General features: G+C 36.5%; 3 protein-coding genes across 4 annotated transcripts; 2 read left to right on the top strand and 1 right to left on the bottom strand.

Moving 5' to 3' along the window:
- Nucleotides 1-392: 392 nt before the first annotated feature.
- Nucleotides 393-6,191, bottom strand: LOC123546506 (uncharacterized). Its single transcript, XM_045332846.2, has 4 exons — nt 5,683-6,191; nt 2,255-2,996; nt 1,674-1,918; nt 393-1,353 (listed from the first exon to the last, which is right to left on the bottom strand). Exons 1-4 carry the CDS (start codon nt 6,085-6,087, stop codon nt 694-696), a joined length of 2,052 nt encoding a protein of 683 aa, XP_045188781.2. The 5' UTR covers nt 6,088-6,191; the 3' UTR covers nt 393-693.
- Nucleotides 6,192-9,000: 2,809 nt separating this feature from the next.
- LOC123546505 (5-hydroxytryptamine receptor 4-like) lies at nt 9,001-13,000 on the top strand. The gene has a single exon (XM_045332844.2). It carries the CDS (start codon nt 9,623-9,625, stop codon nt 10,601-10,603), a length of 981 nt encoding a protein of 326 aa, XP_045188779.1. The 5' UTR covers nt 9,001-9,622; the 3' UTR covers nt 10,604-13,000.
- A 2,941-nt stretch (nt 13,001-15,941) lies between these two features.
- LOC123547742 (uncharacterized) lies at nt 15,942-18,172 on the top strand. Of its 2 annotated transcripts, none has more exons than XM_045334998.1 (4): nt 15,942-16,108; nt 16,375-16,495; nt 17,342-17,438; nt 18,002-18,172. In XM_045334998.1, exons 1-4 carry the CDS (start codon nt 16,005-16,007, stop codon nt 18,109-18,111), a joined length of 432 nt encoding a protein of 143 aa, XP_045190933.1. In that variant the 5' UTR covers nt 15,942-16,004; the 3' UTR covers nt 18,112-18,172. The 2 variants fall into 2 exon arrangements, with proteins under 2 accessions (XP_045190933.1, XP_045190934.1); XM_045334999.1 differs by lacking the exon at nt 18,002-18,172 and adding an exon at nt 17,617-17,775.
- Nucleotides 18,173-19,350: the final 1,178 nt, after the last annotated feature.

The raw sequence follows: 19,350 nt of genomic DNA, 5'->3' as shown, positions 1-19,350 counted from the left end.
TTGAAAAGCAGAAAATAATGAAAATGTTGTAAAATCGCTGGCAGTTTCAGCAACAGTGGGTGTGTTCAAAACATTTTTTCACAAAAACAAGCCTGGTGACCTATTGTTTTTATTTGTTCATTGTTTTCAGCACAAATTTTCCTAGCATATATGTGAATTTAAAAAAATTCTATGAAAGGAAAAAAACTATAGGAATTCTCTTTAACAGACTGAAAGTATCACCGTTGATAAACTTTGCTTTTAACTCGGCGACACGAAATTTGATCAGTATCGACATATAATGTAAATGTAATATAAATATAATGACGTTTCAGGTCCTATTGAGATTGAAAGCACGTATGTACTTTTCCATAGTCCAGTATATGGTGTGACATTGAACAACAAAGATAAAACCGAGGCAAAACTTTTTTTTTCTTGAACTGATAATGGATACTTTTGACAGTAAGACGTCAAAATAATATTATAAATGTTTAATAACGTCGCATTTGTGATACTGATGAAAACCTGAAACAAACATTGCAATATGTAGTTGAAAAAATATCAATGAAGCAATGAAATATTTCTTGAAATTCCCTTATGAATAATACCAGCGCGTGATCTGTGGCAGCACAGCAGACATGTCACAGTTCCGAGATTTTCTTGCATAGAGAAAATAAAGATGGAAATTTTCAAATATTTTCTTGTACGAATGCTTTACCACTTCAATAACTGTTCTTTAGCAGCATTTACAAACTCTTTTTTCCGCCCACGTATAATAACTACATTCATATTGTTTTTCTCAACAACTGTACAATGTACTTTTTCATCCCGACGTTTATTTTGCAAATACTCTTTGACCTTTACATTGTGATAAAAATTCTTTGGTTGTACACATTCGTCTGTGTATAGATTCTTCATATCATTTTCCAATTCCTCCATTTCATACTTGACTTTTAGAAATTCTCCATACCCACATTTCACGTCAACGATTGCGGGCTCTGATTCCGTAAACGCCTGCACTGTAACTGTCTTAAACTTCTTTTTCAATTCATATAACTCTTGGTTAAATAAGAACTGGGCAATTCTTGCATGATCTCCTCTTAGTCTCCATTCAATGCATTTCTCCGCTAGTCTTTGCGAAATTCCCGTATCCGGTGTTTTCTCGTTCAGTTTGTCGAGGCTTTGTACTGCGAGGTCGAGGATCTCTTGCTGCTGGCCATATATCTTCATGTTTTCACCCATCCCAGCTACTTTAAAACCGTAAGTATTTTCAATCAAACTTTTTAGGCGAGACAATCCTCCTGTCATTTTCTTCCATTTGTTCACTAAGTATTTCGGTATCTTTGTAGACAGCTGGGGAGTCTTGACTGAGCTCTGAATGTATTAAGAATATTAAAATAAAACAAACAATTTTACTTCAAGGGACAAAACGGATTCTAATGGTGATGGTAATGTTGTTGTTGTTGTTGTTGCTGTCGTCGCTGCTGCTGCTGTTGTTGTTGGTGGTGATGAAGCAGTTGTTGTAATTGTAGTTGTTGTTGTTGATGACGATGATGTTAATGTTGATGTTGATGATGATGATGATGACGACAACGACGACGATCTTTTGACAAACTTTTCAGAAATATCATTAATAATTGCTAATTTACATAGAATGTGACTTACGTAGTATAAATAAAATAAATGGAATATACCTGTTTTCTAACAATGGCGACAGATCTATTGTTTTTTGTTGTCGTATCGATCAGGTTGTCTATGACCTGTATACACTGAAGTTGCAGTGATGAAACTGGTGTCTTCTGTCGGTTATTGTCCGAACAGACAGGGCAACTCAGACCGTCATTTAAACAAGCAGATAGTTTAACGCAGTCGTGACATAGCACGTGCTTACAGTCTAGATACGTAGGTCGTGACGACTCTTTGTTACACGATGAACACTCTGTGAATAGTAATAAAACTTGATTAATTATTGCATGCTAAAACATTCTAAATTAAGTCAGTGGCATGTTAATCATTGATTGATTTTTCACTACAATGATTTAATGTTTTCACCACATTAATTCCTGGATTCATCGATTGATCTCGCAACAGACCACGATAAATGTCAATAACAATTACAGTAAAACCTTGATAATTCGCTTCATGCGGACCATGTTCGAAAGTTTGTTCCGATACGAATCAGAGATAAATACTTTTCAAGAAAGCAAAATAATCCGATCAAATTAAGACGTTTATCCACACTGTCGTAGCAAACTGCTAAAACAAATGTTCTTACCTTTACAAAACAAACTCAGAAACTCGTGTTTGACATTTTCAACAGTTGTTGCCTCTTGTCCTTGTATAACGAGCTTATAAACGTTTTCGAGCTTTTCAACGTGGCATATGACGTCATCACTACTTTCTTTCATCATGGTATAAAGTTTCATCCTGAATTCGTCTTGTTTCGGCCTTAGTATTTCAGCCCTTAGAAGTGATTCTACTTCATCTTTTAATCCTTCAATTTCACAGTCAACAGCATAATAATTCTCGAAATTAGATCGCAATGTCATTTCTATTGTTCCATCCCTAGAGTCCAACATACTGCCCGACTCCGTCAGCATAGAATTTGGTCCAGTGCTACTTCTCGGGCGTTGAAGAGGCCACGCAACAACATTACATCCTTGCTTTAGAGTAACGACCACATCATAAGTTTTTATCAGACAGTTTATTTCATTTTTGAAAAGTTTTGCGATAGCCTCTGCACGATGTCCACGCAGTGTCCACTCTATCGCACCGTGCCTAACTCTCTTCGTCATCGATTTTATTCCGGATCTAGTCATGTCGGCGACCGTGTCAGTAGCAAGTTCCAAAACGTCAAGGGCCGGTGCCCGGAGTTCTAAATTATCCTGATCGTAAAGGTGACATACCTGGATGGCAAGTTCTTCTATTAACTCTGAGGATAACTGATCTAGATTCTTCTTTTGCTCTTTCATAATCGTATCTATAACAGATTTTACAAGGACCTCACTTTCTGACCACTGCAAGTATCAAGAGTGCAGGAATTAGAATATGTAATAAAGTACATTTTGCCTTTGATAAAGCTGGTACTAATAGCTTTTAGCTCTTAAATTTAGAATTGACTTTTCGCTTCAGCTACACGTTTCGCTCATTTGCTATAATAATTAAACAGATATAGGACGGTAAAAAACATTGGTAGGGTTCATAATTCCTTTTCAATGTTCCAAGTGTTGTCACGCATATCCAGAATCATTTAATATATTGTAAAATCGATACCTTATTTTAAAAGACTAATATTAAAACTGACAAGAAACGAAGAGAAGAGCATTGAATCACGTATCCTCTAGGAGATTTTGTTTCTTGTCGTGACCTAATGCCATTAACCATATTGAAACAGGGCTCTACTTCACCAGATACCCACTTTCTATCTCATTGCCAAAATTACATGCACAATGAAACTTAAAGAAAAATATGGCTATATCTTAAAGAGATGTTTGTAAAAAACATAAGCCTTTATAATGGTTTGTTAAAATTACCAGTACGTGTCATCTGCTGACCACAGACAATAGCCTTGTGCAGTCTAAAAAGAAGTAGATTAGGGGTTATTTACATATTTTGAGTCTCAACGTCACTGTGTCCATGGTCTTCAACACACACACCATCAAAATAATGGTTGCCATCTACTGACCACAGACAATCATCTTTGAAGCTTTGACGATTGTATATCAACGCTTCAGTCCCAAGATTTTTTTGACATTGACCATTGACCTACTGACCAGTTACTTTTGGCCGCAGACAATCAGCGCCCCTCACCGATGTGGGTTCGAGCCTCACTTTGGGTGTTGAATTCTTTATGTGAGAAAGCCATCCGGCTGGCTTATGGAAGGTCGGTGGTTCTACCTAGGTGACCGCCCCTGATGAAATAATGCGCAGAGGGGCAACGGGGGTTTTCCTTCACCATCAAAGCTGGAACGTCGCCATGTAACCTATAGTTATGTCTTCGCGACGGTAAACCCAACAAAACTAATTGCCCAAACAATATCTAGTTCTCAAGTGAAAACTAGATAGTATACCGGCGGACGAACATGAACAAAACAATTTACCCTTTCATCTTCGAAGATACATAAAACAGAATTCCATAATCTGTCCACCATTATGCGACTAGATCAGATACGCTTGGCAACCGTCAAAATGTCAACATAGGAAAAAGTGTCAAATAATCATAATGTGCATATTTATGAAATAATAAATGTTCATTAACGGGTTTAATAGGACCAATTATCTCGAATCATGTTATAATAATTGTAATGTTTTCATAATGGCTATGTAATAGATCCGAGGTATGACGTTCTGGCCATATATAGGGACATCGTGAGAACACATGTTTATAAAGTTGGTAGTTTCTTTACATGGTCATTTTATGTATAGTACTATAACAAGCTGTGAAACTTTAACGGTTTATAAGCCCGAAAAAGAATCTTGCCTCAGTCAGATAATTATGTACATACTAATATAATAGGAACCATCTGTGGTAGGAATGACAGTAACTGTTGTACAAAACTTTGACTTTGATTAGTTCGGGGTCATTCAATCTTTTTCAACTTGTTAGTAATTAAGAAATAATGAAAAGAAGAACCATGTATTAATATATTTAAACAAGACGAAGACCTCATAAGGCTGCGGAATAATTTCACGAGTGAGTAGTCCCACACTGGCCATATGCATAGCTTTATCAGATTAAGTGGTTCCAACGTACGTTGTTTGGGCGGTGAATTTTACGCAGAACAGAGGGTGAAATATGGCCGATTGTATAAATTTCCGGTCTTGTAAGTATGATTTAAAGGAATTTCTACCCGTTATATAACGAATTGAATGAAAACGATGGGTGTACCTGGAGCGCAAATGTTTCTGTTTCTTAGCACATGTGTCCATTTAACAGAGATTTGTGCCGTTTATACAAACACTTCTGTACAGTCCGGCGGGGGAAGGAAATTTTTGTTAGTTTTCGACAATATCGCATCATATATAGTGCTTATCGGGAACAAGTAATTATTAAAACACTTCTTATCTAAATGGCTACCTCTTAAAATAAGGCATGTGTAAGAATTGTTTTAATAATTACTTGTTCCCGATAAGCACTATATACTATGATGATGCGATATTGTCAAAACTTTACAAAAATTTCATTCCCCCGCCGGACTGTACAGAAGTGTTTGAATAAACGGCACAAATCTCTGCTAAATGGACCTATGTGCTAAGAAACGGAGACATTTGCGCTCCAGGTGCACCTATCGTTTTCATTCAATTCGTTATATAACGGGTAGAAATCCCTTTAAATCACACTCACGTGGCCGGAAATATATACAATCGGCCACATTTCACCATCTGTTCTGCGTAAAATTCACCGCTCAAACAACGTTGGAACCACTTGATAAAGCTATGGCCGGTGTAGGTCCAAGTGCATTATTCTACGCGGCGAATAACCGATTAAAGTGTTTAAATATATATGAAAACATTGTTATACTGTATTTTATTTCGATTTATATATGTCTTTTATGCAAACAAGTGAACGAAATATGGAAGCACTATTTCTTGGCACGTGTAATACGCCAAATATAACTTGACGTCACGTAACAGCGTTTTTTGAGCGAACACTTCGACTTACATCTATCTCAAATTTCTGTTCTAAAGAAGTTCTAAACTTACACATTTTTCAGTCGAGTTATGGTGGCTCCTCGTGCCTCCAAGGCGATTGTGGATAGCCACGCACGAATTGCACAATTTCTGCTTACATACCGGGCAATACAAAAACATGTTTATATCCTTGGTGATTTTACAGGCATCACAATCGGCTGATCTGGCCCGCTCGGGCGTTACTGTTTCCATTGATGGCGTTTTCATCATTTGGAACTCCTCCTCCTTCTTCATCAATTCTGTATACTCATTTTCTCGTTTATCACTGTTATGTTTATCTTCAGTGTTTCTTTTAACGGTCGATATATCTTCCTTTGCGATCTCTGAGTCGTGGTTTGGATTATCCGTATTGTTTAATAGACTGTCCATCCTTTCTAGTTCCGTTCTTGCAGGCCCTCGTCGTGTTATGGTTGCCATTTCGAGTCAATTAAATGACAAAGACAAGCTAATTAAAATCTAATCTAGTTTGGTATTACATGTATACTTATAACTTCACTAAATACATAATTTAAAACCGACATTTGCTCTCTTACTGACAAAACCTTTGTAAAAGACAAAATTGTTGTATCGATATATAGTAACTGACACCGCTTTAATTGTTCTTGCTCACCGTGTGGAAGTAACAGTATTTTCTTTGTTTTCTTTTCATTCTCTTCTCCGTTGTTTCTTTCCTATCATTGCAGATCTTTCGCGACAAAATTAATGATCAATGACAAAGTCGTTTTAAACTGATTTTCATTTGCTTAAGACTTACTGTGAGATGCACGATCATTAATGTAAAAATTAATTAATATTTGTTCAACCCCAAGCTGTTTTTGCATTCGATAATATTGTTTAATGTCATTTTGTAGCTCCGGATCGAAGATTCGTGCATAAAAGATTAATCATGTGTATATAAATAGAAATGCTAATGTTGTATTGTCACGCGCTCAGCAGTCTATGGCAAACGCACTTGCAAGAAGTAATTCCATATACTAGCGTGGCTGGTGACTATTTAATTAAAACTCCGCCTGGTATAATTAATAAATGCTTTAAAGCTATATAATATATTACATACCTTCTAGTTCTATTTTGGATGCGAAGGAATTTTTGCTCTTTAATTTCGACTGGAAATTTAATTGCTATGAAATGACGTCTTCTTAGTGACAACAGTTTCAGGCTGCATTAACTCTTACCCTGCTAAATTTCTAAAATGCACTTGTCCATCATTCAATTTGGGCAATACCATTTATTATTCCAAGGGATGTTCACTGAAAATTTACTGATTGAATAGCGAACAGTGCAGACCATGATCAGCCTGCAGGCTGATCTTGGTCTGTACTGGTCGCAAAGGCAGAATCACCTGCTGCCAGCAGGCTAAAGGTTGAAACATTTTTACTGCCGATAAAAAATATGCAAATTTATCCCCAGAATAGCAATGTTTCAAGAGTTGAATACTGTTAAAGTTAACCTGACTGAAATGAAGAGATATTCTTTGGTGGTTTTAAATCATTTATAAATATTTCTGCTTAACCTTTAGCCCGCTGTCGGCAAGTGATTCTGCCTTTGTAAACAGTGCAGACCAAGGTCCGTGCAGGTTGACCATGGTATGCACTGTTCGCTATTCAGTCCGTAAATTTTCATTGAACACCCCTTCAAATAATAAATGGCACGGCTCAAATTGAATGATGGACCAGTCCATTTTAGAAATTTAGCAGGCTAAAGGTTATTTTGTTTTGACAAAGAATGATAGATAATTATACGCAAGAGTGGCACGCATTTGTGGAAAAGAGTGCCGTGCTAAATCTGTATAAAAATGTAGATCAAAACTCGCATATGGATATTATTTAGATATATTACTAACAAGAGCTGTCTCCGTAGGATGACACATGCCCCCGATGGCACTTTGAATGAATAGTTATGGCCAATGTTAGAGTTTAGGACCTTTGACCTACGGAGCTGGGTCTTGCGCCCACACATCGTCTTACTGTGTCACACATTCATGCATAGTTATTTTAAAATCCATGCATGAATGACAAAGATAAGGACCGGACATGCCCATCAATGCACTATCATGAAAAATGATCTTTAACGTCTAAGTGTGACCTTGACCTTTGAGCTACGGACCTGGGTCTTGCGCACTGCACGTCGTCTTACTGTGGTACACATTCATGCCAAGTTATTTGAAAATCCATCCATCGATGACAAAGATATGGACCGGACACGCCCATCAATGCACTATCCTTTAACGTCTAAGTGTGACCTTGACCTTTGAGCTACGGACCTGGGTCTTGCGCACTGCACGTCGTCTTACTGTGGTACACATTCATGCCAAGCTATTTGAAAATCCATCCATCGATGACAAAGATATGTACCGGACACGCCCATCAATGCACTATCCTTTAACGTCTAAGTGTGACCTTGACCTTTGAGCTACGGACCTGGGTCTTGCGCCCTGCACGTCGTCTTACTGTGGTACACATTCATGCCAAGTTATTTGAAAATCCATCCATCGATGACAAAGATATGGACCGGACACGAAAATTGCGGACAGACCGACAGACTGACAGACTGACAGACCGACAGACGGTTCAAAAACTATATAAAAATGTTAGTGTTTTTTTTGTTACTAGAATTAGAATATCTGCGCATACTCTTAAAATTCAAACAGGCCGATATTGGTAAAACAAAATTCCACGCAATGAAAGATATTGTTTATGTTGTAACACTAGAGATACAGAGATGGATATCATTTTGTTTCGATATGCCCATGTTACGTAGATATCAAAAATAAGTTATGAAATGTTACTTTAATAGACCATCGATGTACAAGTTCATAAACTTGATTACAAAAGATAAAAGGAGTACATTATTAAAACTTGCAAAATATATCAAAGAATCTAACAAAACAAGAAGCACTATTGTAAATGCTGTCAATAAAGTCTCATTTGTTTTACTACTAGCAACTTTTATGACACATGTAAGCATGTAATGTTGATAGAATTGTCTATATTATAATTATATGTGTGTATGTAGGTATATGTGTATATGATTATTTTATGTCTATGTATTATATAAAATAATTGTTCATTGAAAACACTAGTTTGTTATATAATCATGATGATTGGTTTAATACATTATCATGTATCTATGTTCCATTATCATATAATGATATGTTGTTGTGCATGACGATACACCATGTATAAGTCTTTAATAAAAATTTTGTTCTGTTCTGTTCTGTTCTGATTTGACGACCCTTTTACAGTGCTGTTATTACGTGTGTCGTACTCACTCGTTCCATCGCGATGCATTTCATCTGTTCGATAGAACGCATTAAATTGCATAATCATTTGAAATTTTGTTGAACATTTTTCAACACAAACATACGGCAGGAAATGTTTTTTTTTGTGTGTGTGGAAGATCTTCATGTGGACTAGTGTAGAAGAAAGACATACTAATAGCTATATCTCTGACAGTTCATTTCTGTCATTTTCCAATCCATACGTGCATCAGTTAAAATATCAACGAATGGCTACGCTTTAATAATACATCAGATGGCTTTTCACTTACCAAGACACAGAGGAATATAACATATCGATTGATAAATACAATTCAAAATCAAGGTATAAGAATAGTAACTGTACTCTCTAATGGCTCTCTCGTCATATTTGATCGAGCAGATCGGCTGTAACTGGCGATAATGTGAGAGGCATAGAATTACATCGCGCGTACAGAATTGGGTATCTAATATTGGATCGTGTGAGCTTGGTGTTTGTTTTCTGATGAATTATAGAGAGTTATATACGGAGGATTGAAGTATTTTCTTGGAAATTGATAATTTTTATATCCGTATGTTCCTTTACAACAAGAAATAAATATGGATAGAATCGTCTTCAAACTTGAATAGTGACAATGTGACTGTAAATAAAATAAGATATATAAAAGGCGATTATTTTGCTGACCAGAGATTCGTATGGTTATGAACTTTACATTTTTCGGGAGAAATGCCTCAGCCAATCAGGTAGAATGCTCGACGCCGACTTGGGGATATGACATTTCTGCCGTGCAAGTACTTGGGTACTGCTTAACCATCATCCCGTTAGTAAATATATCCGTGAATGTGATTACAATGGCTTACATAATTCGTGCACCAAAATTAAAAGCCAATACACGGGTGTTTTTATGTTCTTTGACGGTTTCTAACACACTGGTTGGAGTTTTTGTACTTCCGGTCAGGATATTTGGGATGATAACTGCGACAGTTGGCATTTCTCTTGAAATTAGTTATATACTTTGTGTCGTCGGAAACAGTTTTGACGTCATGCTCCGAACTAGTTCTGCCTTACACCTTTCAGTGTTAGCTTATGACAGATACCTTTCCACATGCCGACCTTTCAGTCGTGGTTACAGGTTAAACCGGAAGTTCAATACTATACTATTTATCGGATGTTGGACTGTTCCAGCTATTTTATCTTTTGGCGTTATTCCTCCAAGATTTCAACTTAAAGGAATCGTAAAGGAGTACAACTGCTTACTGAATCGGACAAAAATGTGTCAATATATAACAAATATGCCCTATGCTTTCATAACCACGTTCGCGTGTTTCATTGTGCCTGCAGCGTTCATTCTGATGTGCAATAACCGTACGATATCTTCGGTGAAAAAGCGAGAGAAAGTGTTCATAAAACTTCTACATATCAACACAAAAAGACGCAGTTTCAACAGACGACATTTTGGAACAAAATTATCACGAACAATACTTTCGATGTCATGTATTTTTCTTTGTTGTTGGTTGCCATTCTTTGTCATCAACTTTACCGATCCTTTAACATCATACCGGGTACCAGTGTACATATGGTTGCTTGTCTCATGGGTAGGATATGCAAATTCTGTCATAACTTCTGTTATATATCTGAAATCTACAAAAGTTTTGTTCTTCAGCTGTAATGACTGAAACTAACAGATGGTGCTCGTGAGAGGAAAATCATACCGCAATTATACAAAAATGTGACTGAAAATGTCAGGGTCCTTTTATTTCATACTGATATTTTGTTTGACATTTACAAATGTGAAATGGAAATTAGATCTGTATAAGTATCAATATTGTACAAGAACATAGTATTAACAAGGATGTAACAAGAGATGTTCAAAGGACAGGCATAGCCCCACCCCTTAGTGGCCAGTCAGTAATGGGGTAGATGAAGAAATACCGAGTAATCAACTAGAAATCATTTTAAAGTGGGGCATTAGGACTATCTAGATTAAAGAATAATTATCCTATCAAGTTTGAACAAACGAGACGAATGGTTCTCAAGCTAATGTGCAGAAATAGTTTTCAATGTTCAGATCCCTGTGACCTTGACCTTTGAAATATTGATCCCAAAAACAATAAGGGTCATTTAAGCCCAATTTAGCTGTCAAGTTTGAAAAAAACTGGATCAAGTGGTTCTCAAGTTATTGAGCGGAAACTAGCTTTCACTGTCAAGGTTCAAGCTCCTGTGACCTTGACATTTAACTTACTGAATCTAATAACAATAGGTGCCATCTACTTCTTATGCCTAGTCACACTATAGGTTTGAATTATCTATAGGTCAAGTTATTCTCAAGTTAAAATTTTGTAGAAATAGTTTTCATTCATATCCCTGTGACCCTGACATTTGACCCAAAAAATAATTACAGTTATTGAGTGGATCCGTTTTCAAGGTACAGGCTCCTTTGACCTTGACATTTGATTTTAAAAATCTAAAAGCAATAAATATCATCTGCTTTATATGCCCAGCCATGCTATCAAGTTTAAATGTTCTTCGTCAAGTAATTCTCAAGTTAAATTGCAGAAATAGTTTTAAATGTTCTGATTCGTAGGACCTTGACCTTTGACGTATTGACCCCAGACAATAGGGGTCGCCTACTTTTTAATCCCATTCATGCAATCAAGTTTGAAAGTTGGTCAAGTAGTTCTCAAGTTATTGAGAGGAAACTGTTTTCTAGGTCAAGGCCCAATGACCTTGACCTATGACCTACTGACCCAAAACAAAAGCCCAATCATGCTACCAAGATTGAATGCTCGGTCAAGTGCTTCTCAAGTTATCGCGCAGAAATATTTTTCATTTTGAGGTCCATGTGTCCTTAACCTTTGACATATTTACCCCCAAAACAATAGGGGTTATCTACTAATCCAATCATGCTATCGAGTTTAATGGTACTGTGTCCAGTGGTTTTCAAGTTATTTAGCGGAAATAGTTTTCAAGGTTCAGGCCCCTTTTCTCTTGACTTTTTACTTGCTGATCTCAAAACCACTATGGGTCATCTACGTTACAAACCCAATCATGCTATCAATATTGAAGGTTCTGGGTCACGTCAGTCTGTCTCAAATTATTAAATGGAAACCGTTTTTTAAGGTTCAAATTCCTATGACCTTGACCTTTGACCCCGAAACAATAGAGGTCATCTACTTTATAAGCCCAATCATACTACCAAAATTTTTAATGTTCTGGGTCAAATGATTTTCAAGTTATTCAGCGGAAACCGTTCGCTCTACCAATATGCATCCCGCTTCTTCGAAGTGGGGGAGGGGGGCGGGTAAAAAAGTAATTCCAGTAGTAAGATACTGTTAAGTGGTTCATACTTACGACGTTTTTGTGTCATTTAACGTCACACAATCCGTGCGACTTACGAAATAAAACCGTTGTAAGTACTGACATTATGATTCAGATCGCTAATGTGAGTTACTTGCCCCTTATTGCCGTCGATTTGGCTTAGGACGTAAAGAAAGATATTCAGCTGAATTTTGGATGTCAGTGGTGCAGTCCCGTCTTCTCTAATGTCCTGAATGTACCTTGTCTTTCTCCATAATTTAAGCTAGAATGTTCTTAATATGTTTCGATGTGACTTAACACAGAAATGCTTTAAATTCACTCATTGATGTTCTACCATAACATCTACTGACTATGAAGAAAAATTTGATAAGATCAATAAGATCTATTTTAATAAAATTTAGTAAATATTATATATTAAGTATTAATATTAAAATTTAGTTCTAAAGTTCAAATTTTAAATCATTGGAGAATGAAAATTAAGTAGGTGATTTAGCACGAGAGTAATATTTTTATATCTGCGATGACAGTGTGGCCACCCCACGTGAACTGTCGGTACCATACATATGGGAAAAATTCCTCGACTCGGGTGACATATTTAAGAATTAAGTATAAACCACATTGGACTTCTTGCAAATCCATGAATCGCGCCAATTTTGTTTCTCTTATATTGTTTGTAATAGTGTTTGTATATATGATATATGAATGATATTTAAATAATAACGGTTATTCCAGCCGGTCTCTACGGCTCGGTATTACTATAGGTTTTTTGTTTGAAAACAACGAAAAAGTCCAAAGTCTCTGAGTACCGTGGAGGTTACGACACCATGCTTTGTGTGCAATAAGCAAATGGCAAGCTGAGAAGCGGCTAACATATCGCAAAAGGACCAAAGAGACTTCATATAAATGAAGGCTGTTTGCTGTCATATATCACATATGTTTCGACCGGGATAGTTTATTGGTCATTGAAATTCAAATCAAAATCTAAATCTGTGAAAAATATAGGGAGGATGCTTGTTAAAGAAACTCCCCTCAGAAATAGAGGATGGTATTGCTATTATTAATTTGGCAGAGGAGTTTTTTTACCCAATGACTATCTATATGTACTATTTTCCATGTAACTGAAGTGAATGGAATCATTGTTCAAATGGAATTTTTCAGACTCGGCTATGTTAACAGTTGCGTAGAAAACGGGCCGCTGACTAACTATTAAAAGAACCAAAGAAATCTTATTTTTAAAGCTCTTTGCAAAAACCGACGAAAAACATCAAAACTGAGATAACTAAATACATTTGTATTTATTTAAAAATCATTCCTTTAATCGTATGAAGTGAAATTTTGAAGAAGTTTTCTTTACAACTTCAAGAGTCACAATGGTTTAAAGTAAGTCAGTGGACGCGTAATTGACATTTGTACGTTCAAAAGTATAGATCACTAAATTGTTGTCGTGTGAGAACCTGTTGGATACATTTTATGATAATAACATAACTGTGAATTCCTTGGTTTCATCACAAACCTTTTAGTAATAAACCTCTATCTTCTCATGGTGCATGTGTTGCTTTGAATTCCGATTGCCATGACAACACAAATAAAATTTATCTGTAAAATATTGTAGGATTTGCTGTGCCATACAATATGCTATATTTAGTTAAAGTTTCTTCATGAACACAACAAAAAAACGACGATTTTCCAGAAGTATTTATATCTGTAAAAAATAATATATTGTCAATGTGGAATGACACATGTTTAATGGTAAAGAAAAGAAAAACTGAAAAGTAGATCCATTGGAAGCACTGAGAACAAGGCAAACAGGAAAATTGCAGACTCTGTTTGATTGAGTCTGTTCATGAGCAGTAATGGAAAATGCAACACTGCCCACGCCCACTAGCACCAGCTAAAGCAGTATTCAATCTTCAAATCTAAATGAGTTGAAATCAGTGATCCCGAATGACCAGAAAATATAACAACACTTAGATGAAGTCGGGGCGACATTTTACGGCCGCCACACAGCACTTAACACCCGCTGTTGTGAAGTACATAAAATCTGAAAAGTAGATCCCTCGGAAGCACTCGGTACAAGGCAAACAGTGAAAATTGCAGACTCGGTTTGATTGAGTCTGTTCATGAGCTGTAATGGAAAATGCAACACTGTCCACGCCTCTAGCACCGACTTTTTAACGACTTTTACTGATATTATCATGTAAGCTAATTGCGAAAGGTTGTAAGTTTTGTCAGATTATGCTATGAAATGTAAAAAAAACAAAAAAAAAAACAACATAATTTTAAAAATGATGGATAATATCAGTTTCCCATTCTTCTTTGACCTAAATATATCCAAATGAAAGATCAAAATGGCTGAAGAAAAGTTTATTGCATGTCCATTATGAATCCCTTAATATCAGTTATATGCGCGTTAGTCAAAGCAAGCTAGGCAGTTGTAGATCTACAAAGGATTACATCATTATATTTCGCTTTGTCCTGCACTGGTATTTTGTATAATACAGACTTAAATTGAACAAATTGATTTAAATGCGATGTAACTTTTACGTATCTGCGGTGATGCTTTTTTACCCTACATAGAGTTGATTCCGTTACTTAAGCTTGGTCTCTTTTAGGGACCGCCAGAACTATCAATAGAAGAAAACTTATAAATCACGTGATATGTATTTACCAAACTTGGTCTGTAATTTCATTTTATGACCTCGCTCAAGTATTTCAAATGGCTTCGCTCGGCTTCTTTTATCGGCCACCAGAGATAGAAAGGAAAAGCAAATTGAACGATTTCTTATAGTGAGAACGTCATCAAAATAGGCCTGTAGTATCCTTGCATTGACCCCTTTCAAGTTTGTTCAAATGGTCCTGTTTGATTTAGGGACATCAGAGCTAAATAATTCTTTCCTCCTTTCAATAATGGTAATCTTCACAGACTTGTTCCACTGCATCCGTTGCATGGATATCTCTCTATTTTCTCCAGATGATTCAGTTTTTAAGTGTCCACTTGAGCCAAAACACTTTTGTACAATAATACACGTTTTTCTAATATTTTGTTATGATTTTGCGGCCATTGTCGAGTCCCCAAGTCTGAACTTCTCTATTTTCAATCAGAGTTCAATAAATCTTCGAAAGAGCATATCCATTTTTTCTTATTAACAAAACGTGATATGTCGATTTATTTTTTAATACTGAGCATCAACATTTGTGATCGTAGCGTTTAATTACGAAGATTCAACCTTAAGGTGTGGCAGTTCAATATATGAGCCGTGCCATGAGAAAACCAACATAGTGGGTTTGCGACCAGCATGGATCCAGACCAGCCTGCGCATCCGCGCAGTCTGGTCAGGAACCATGCTGTTCGCTAACAGTTTCTTCGATTCGAATAGGCTTTAAAAACGAACAGCATGTATCCTGACCAGACTGCGCGGATGCGCAGGCTGGTCTGGATCCATGTTGGTCGCCAACCCACTATGTTGGTTTTCTCATGGCACGGCTCATATAACTTTAATTACTTCTTCAAAATGTTCGGTGATCATCAACCGTAGGGTGAGGATGTACCCCTAGAGTTGGTACATGGCCCTCCGGAACTCTGATTCCTTATATCAAAGTACATACTATTTTGTGTACACTATCGGCCAGTATTTTAGAACAAGAACCAAAAGGTCATGCTTATATCATTTTTCTTATCATATTTTATATCAAAACTTTGACATTAGCATACTTTTATATCCACATATAGGTCATATAAAAAGAAGAAAATTGTAAATCATGTGGACTACTGGAATATTTATTTCTTTTCTCGTTGGCTGTATCTCTGTTTCTGGGTTCATGTTCGATGACCCATGTGACGTTTTTCCACAATATTCAGGCGGGTGAGTAAAGTTCTGTATGGTTTAACCAGTGTCATACAATGAGACAATTTGATAAGCAAGTATATTTCCCTTTACAACAAGTTTTCCGTTATGTAAGACAGTAATTATATTAGAAAAATTTATGTTACAGCTTGTGTAAATTGAATGGAATAAAACAACCCGACTTAAGTCACTGTCCAAGAGGAATCAACAAAACTAAGTTATTTACAAAATTCTGTGTTAACATACTTTGAAAACGACATATTTGATCCAAACTGTATTCACAGAATTCCCAATACTAACGACTTCACAACAACTGTTAAAGTGCCAGCAAACTGTAGAAATGGTACATTCCGATGGGACTATCCAAAAGGTCACACGATGCTCGAGTTTCAAAACGTGCACGAGGTTTGTAAAAGAGCATGAAAACACACGTTACATAATACATGGATGTTCGTTAGTTCGCCAAATCATGTGTCTCTTACTAAGTAACAGATATTTTTTATCATGCGACCTTTTAGACAGAGTGCTTCAACTGTAGCGTTGGGCAGCTCAGAGTGTCCTGTCAAAGAAACACATTTGATGGCCTTTTGTTTGGTGTTTTTTGGATGTATCATTTTTATACACTTTGTGGACACACCAAGGATCAGCCGTTCTTCAGTTATACATCGGCTCGTTTGAGTGTAGAATTCTCATGTGCGGAAGCCCGGAATGTTGGTGGTTCTACCCAGGTGCCCGTTCGTGATGAAATAATGCTTAGAGCACATTGGATCTTCATTTCCTTCGAAAGCTGGAATAGCCGCCATATGATCTAACTTGTATCGGTCCGACGTTAAATCCAACGAAAAATTAAAACTAAAAATATGGATCCGACAGCAGTCACGGTGATCTTAACCTACTGACAAAAACATAAAGAGATATTTACTGATCGTAAGCAATCATCAAATGAATTTTGGTAGTCCTTATATGCCCAAGCAGGATGCATTCTCCAGTTATTCATCTGAAACAGTAGTTTCTCGATGTTACTGTGACCTTAGCCTTTGTCCAATGAACCTCAAATAAGGGTCATTTACTCACAAGAGACAATAAGTACATGAACATTGAAGATAGATGTGCGCTAAATTGTTAAGAACCATGGCAATGAATGTATTAAATTGAATATAAAACACGATTACGTCGTTCTATAACTTAAATTATGGGGCCATAAAGGCTAGGCTTCCTTTCTGTAATTGTCCCTGTTAATTTTCTTTTTAGACGGAGAGAACAATCTGTATCAAAGACAGTCTAGGTGGAGATGTGTTCAACATCACTGACAAGGCCTACAACCAACGTCTGGGGAAATTCGATTATAGTAAGTCCGAACTATACGTCTGCTGCAATGTAAATGGAATAGTCCATGTTTTTAAAGTCAACAAATCAGTACATGCAGTATTTGAGTTTATGTAATATTGCATAATTTGACAACGTTAATGCAGTTTTCATGTAGAATACAAGTTCATTTGCAATACTCCACAACGACCATTTTTCAGAACACTGGGCGTGTTTCCAAGCGACCAGTGCTCGAGTTGTCATGCTTCAAGTTGATGCGCCGCTGGAGCTTCGATACATGGGAGAAATTGAATATAAAATCACTGACTGAAATAAGCGACCTTATACTAGATTTAAAAAAATAAACTTTGAGAACTCGCTGTACATTTTTCGTTCTTTCTAGCAGTAAAAATTAAAAGAAGCAATCATATCACACCTAACCGAATAAACTGAATATGAATTCAGTCCTAGCTCTGCTTTGCATATTGAAAGCAGTGTGGTTGTAACGTATGTTACTGAAAATGTTTTTGATGACGTCAAAATTCCGAACGACGTCAAGAATACGTCTTAAGTGTGTGGATAAGACACGTCTTTATTTGTCAACAGAACACTGGTCGTGTACGAGTCCATCGGCTGCACGAGAAACTGTCCTGCAGGTTGACGCACCAGTGATGCAGTTGTATGTAGCAGCTATCGAGTACAGAATACAGCAGTAATGGTGTATAAAATTGGTTAAATGTCTTGCAGAAGTAAAAGTAAATAAATTGTCAAACTATTGATTATTTTGATTTAAAAAAGATCTGGTGGAGATAACTTAAGATTACCAGCTTTGCATTGCGAAATACGCACGAGTTCTGCAGTGGGGATGGTGTATGGCGCAATATTATTCGAGAAAGGCCGAGTGCATACTTCACGATGCAAACTTAATAATCTTATATCACTTTCAGTATTATATACATGAAATACATTTGTTCTTTAGCCAGAGCAAAACTGAAAATATTGCCATAAATGAATTTTTGACGTGATGTTAAATATTTTTACGTCACAAGTGACATCTCGTTTGCACGTTCATACGGAAACATACTGACGTCTTAGGTCCTGATGTAAATACAATCAGTTTGAAATTGCGTATGTACTTACCATAATTTATATACTGTTACGGATCATAATCACTTTTCAAATGCAGGGAAAATAACTACTAGCATTTATTTTTCAATTCTCTAAATTACAACTACCCTCAAACGGCCGAGACACTTGAAATTACTATGCTGCATGTCGACGTCCATAACTTGAACAAGTCCTATAACAACATCAACACTCTTAGCATTAATTTATTCAATTTCCCTAGAAGTTTTTGTATTATTAAACGGAAGCTTGAAACTAAAAATGTATAATTTACAGGTATAAGACTGCACCAGTATCCAGACAACTCTAGTTGCTCTGATTAACTCTCTCTCCACAGAGTGATTATAGCGTAGCAAATCGATTCTCTGATGTTTATGGTTATAGATTATTAATGATCTCTCTTTGAAGAACATGACTTTAGCAACAATCAGTCTATTAATCAACAAAGGAAATTATTTTTAATAGACAAAATGAGGTTAAATAAGTATTGATTTGACTTTGAGCAGAACTCTGCAGGGACAGCAGCTCCAGAGTACACTACAAACGACTGCAGCAGCAGAACGAAGGTAATGTGTGTAACTATAATACAAACGACATCAGTAGAACCAAAGGTAATGTGTGTAATTTTAGCCCTAGGTAATATGTGTCACTATAACACAAACAACAGTCAGCACCAGGATAATGTGTGTCACTATAACACAAACAACAGTCAGCACCTGGGCAATGTGTGTCACTATAACACAAACAATTTTAGCACCAGGGTAATGTGTGTCACTATAACACGAACAACAGTCAGCACCAGGATAATGTGTGTCACTATACAAAAAGAA

Source organism: Mercenaria mercenaria, chromosome 9, assembly GCF_021730395.1.
Source record: "Mercenaria mercenaria strain notata chromosome 9, MADL_Memer_1, whole genome shotgun sequence".
Classification (NCBI taxonomy): domain Eukaryota; kingdom Metazoa; phylum Mollusca; class Bivalvia; order Venerida; family Veneridae; genus Mercenaria; species Mercenaria mercenaria.
This window is presented reverse-complemented; position numbering and strand designations above follow the sequence as displayed.

What these genes read in the sequence shown, in the direction of transcription:
- LOC123546506 (XM_045332846.2), bottom strand. Translation starts at nt 6,087, where the DNA reads ATGGCAACCATAACACGACGAGGGCCTGCAAGAACGGAACTAGAAAGG. An exon ending in TCTGAGTTTGTTTTGTAAAG is followed by an intron (nt 1,919 to 2,254) that starts GTAAGAACATTT and finishes TACTATTCACAG; the next exon opens with AGTGTTCATCGTGTAACAAA. An exon ending in TCGCCATTGTTAGAAAACAG is followed by an intron (nt 1,354 to 1,673) that starts GTATATTCCATT and finishes TAATACATTCAG; the next exon opens with AGCTCAGTCAAGACTCCCCA.
- LOC123546505 (XM_045332844.2), top strand. Translation starts at nt 9,623, where the DNA reads ATGGTTATGAACTTTACATTTTTCGGGAGAAATGCCTCAGCCAATCAG.
- LOC123547742 (XM_045334998.1), top strand. Translation starts at nt 16,005, where the DNA reads ATGTGGACTACTGGAATATTTATTTCTTTTCTCGTTGGCTGTATCTCT. An exon ending in TTTCCACAATATTCAGGCGG is followed by an intron (nt 16,109 to 16,374) that starts GTGAGTAAAGTT and finishes CTGTATTCACAG; the next exon opens with AATTCCCAATACTAACGACT. An exon ending in TCTGGGGAAATTCGATTATA is followed by an intron (nt 17,439 to 18,001) that starts GTAAGTCCGAAC and finishes ATTTGTCAACAG; the next exon opens with AACACTGGTCGTGTACGAGT.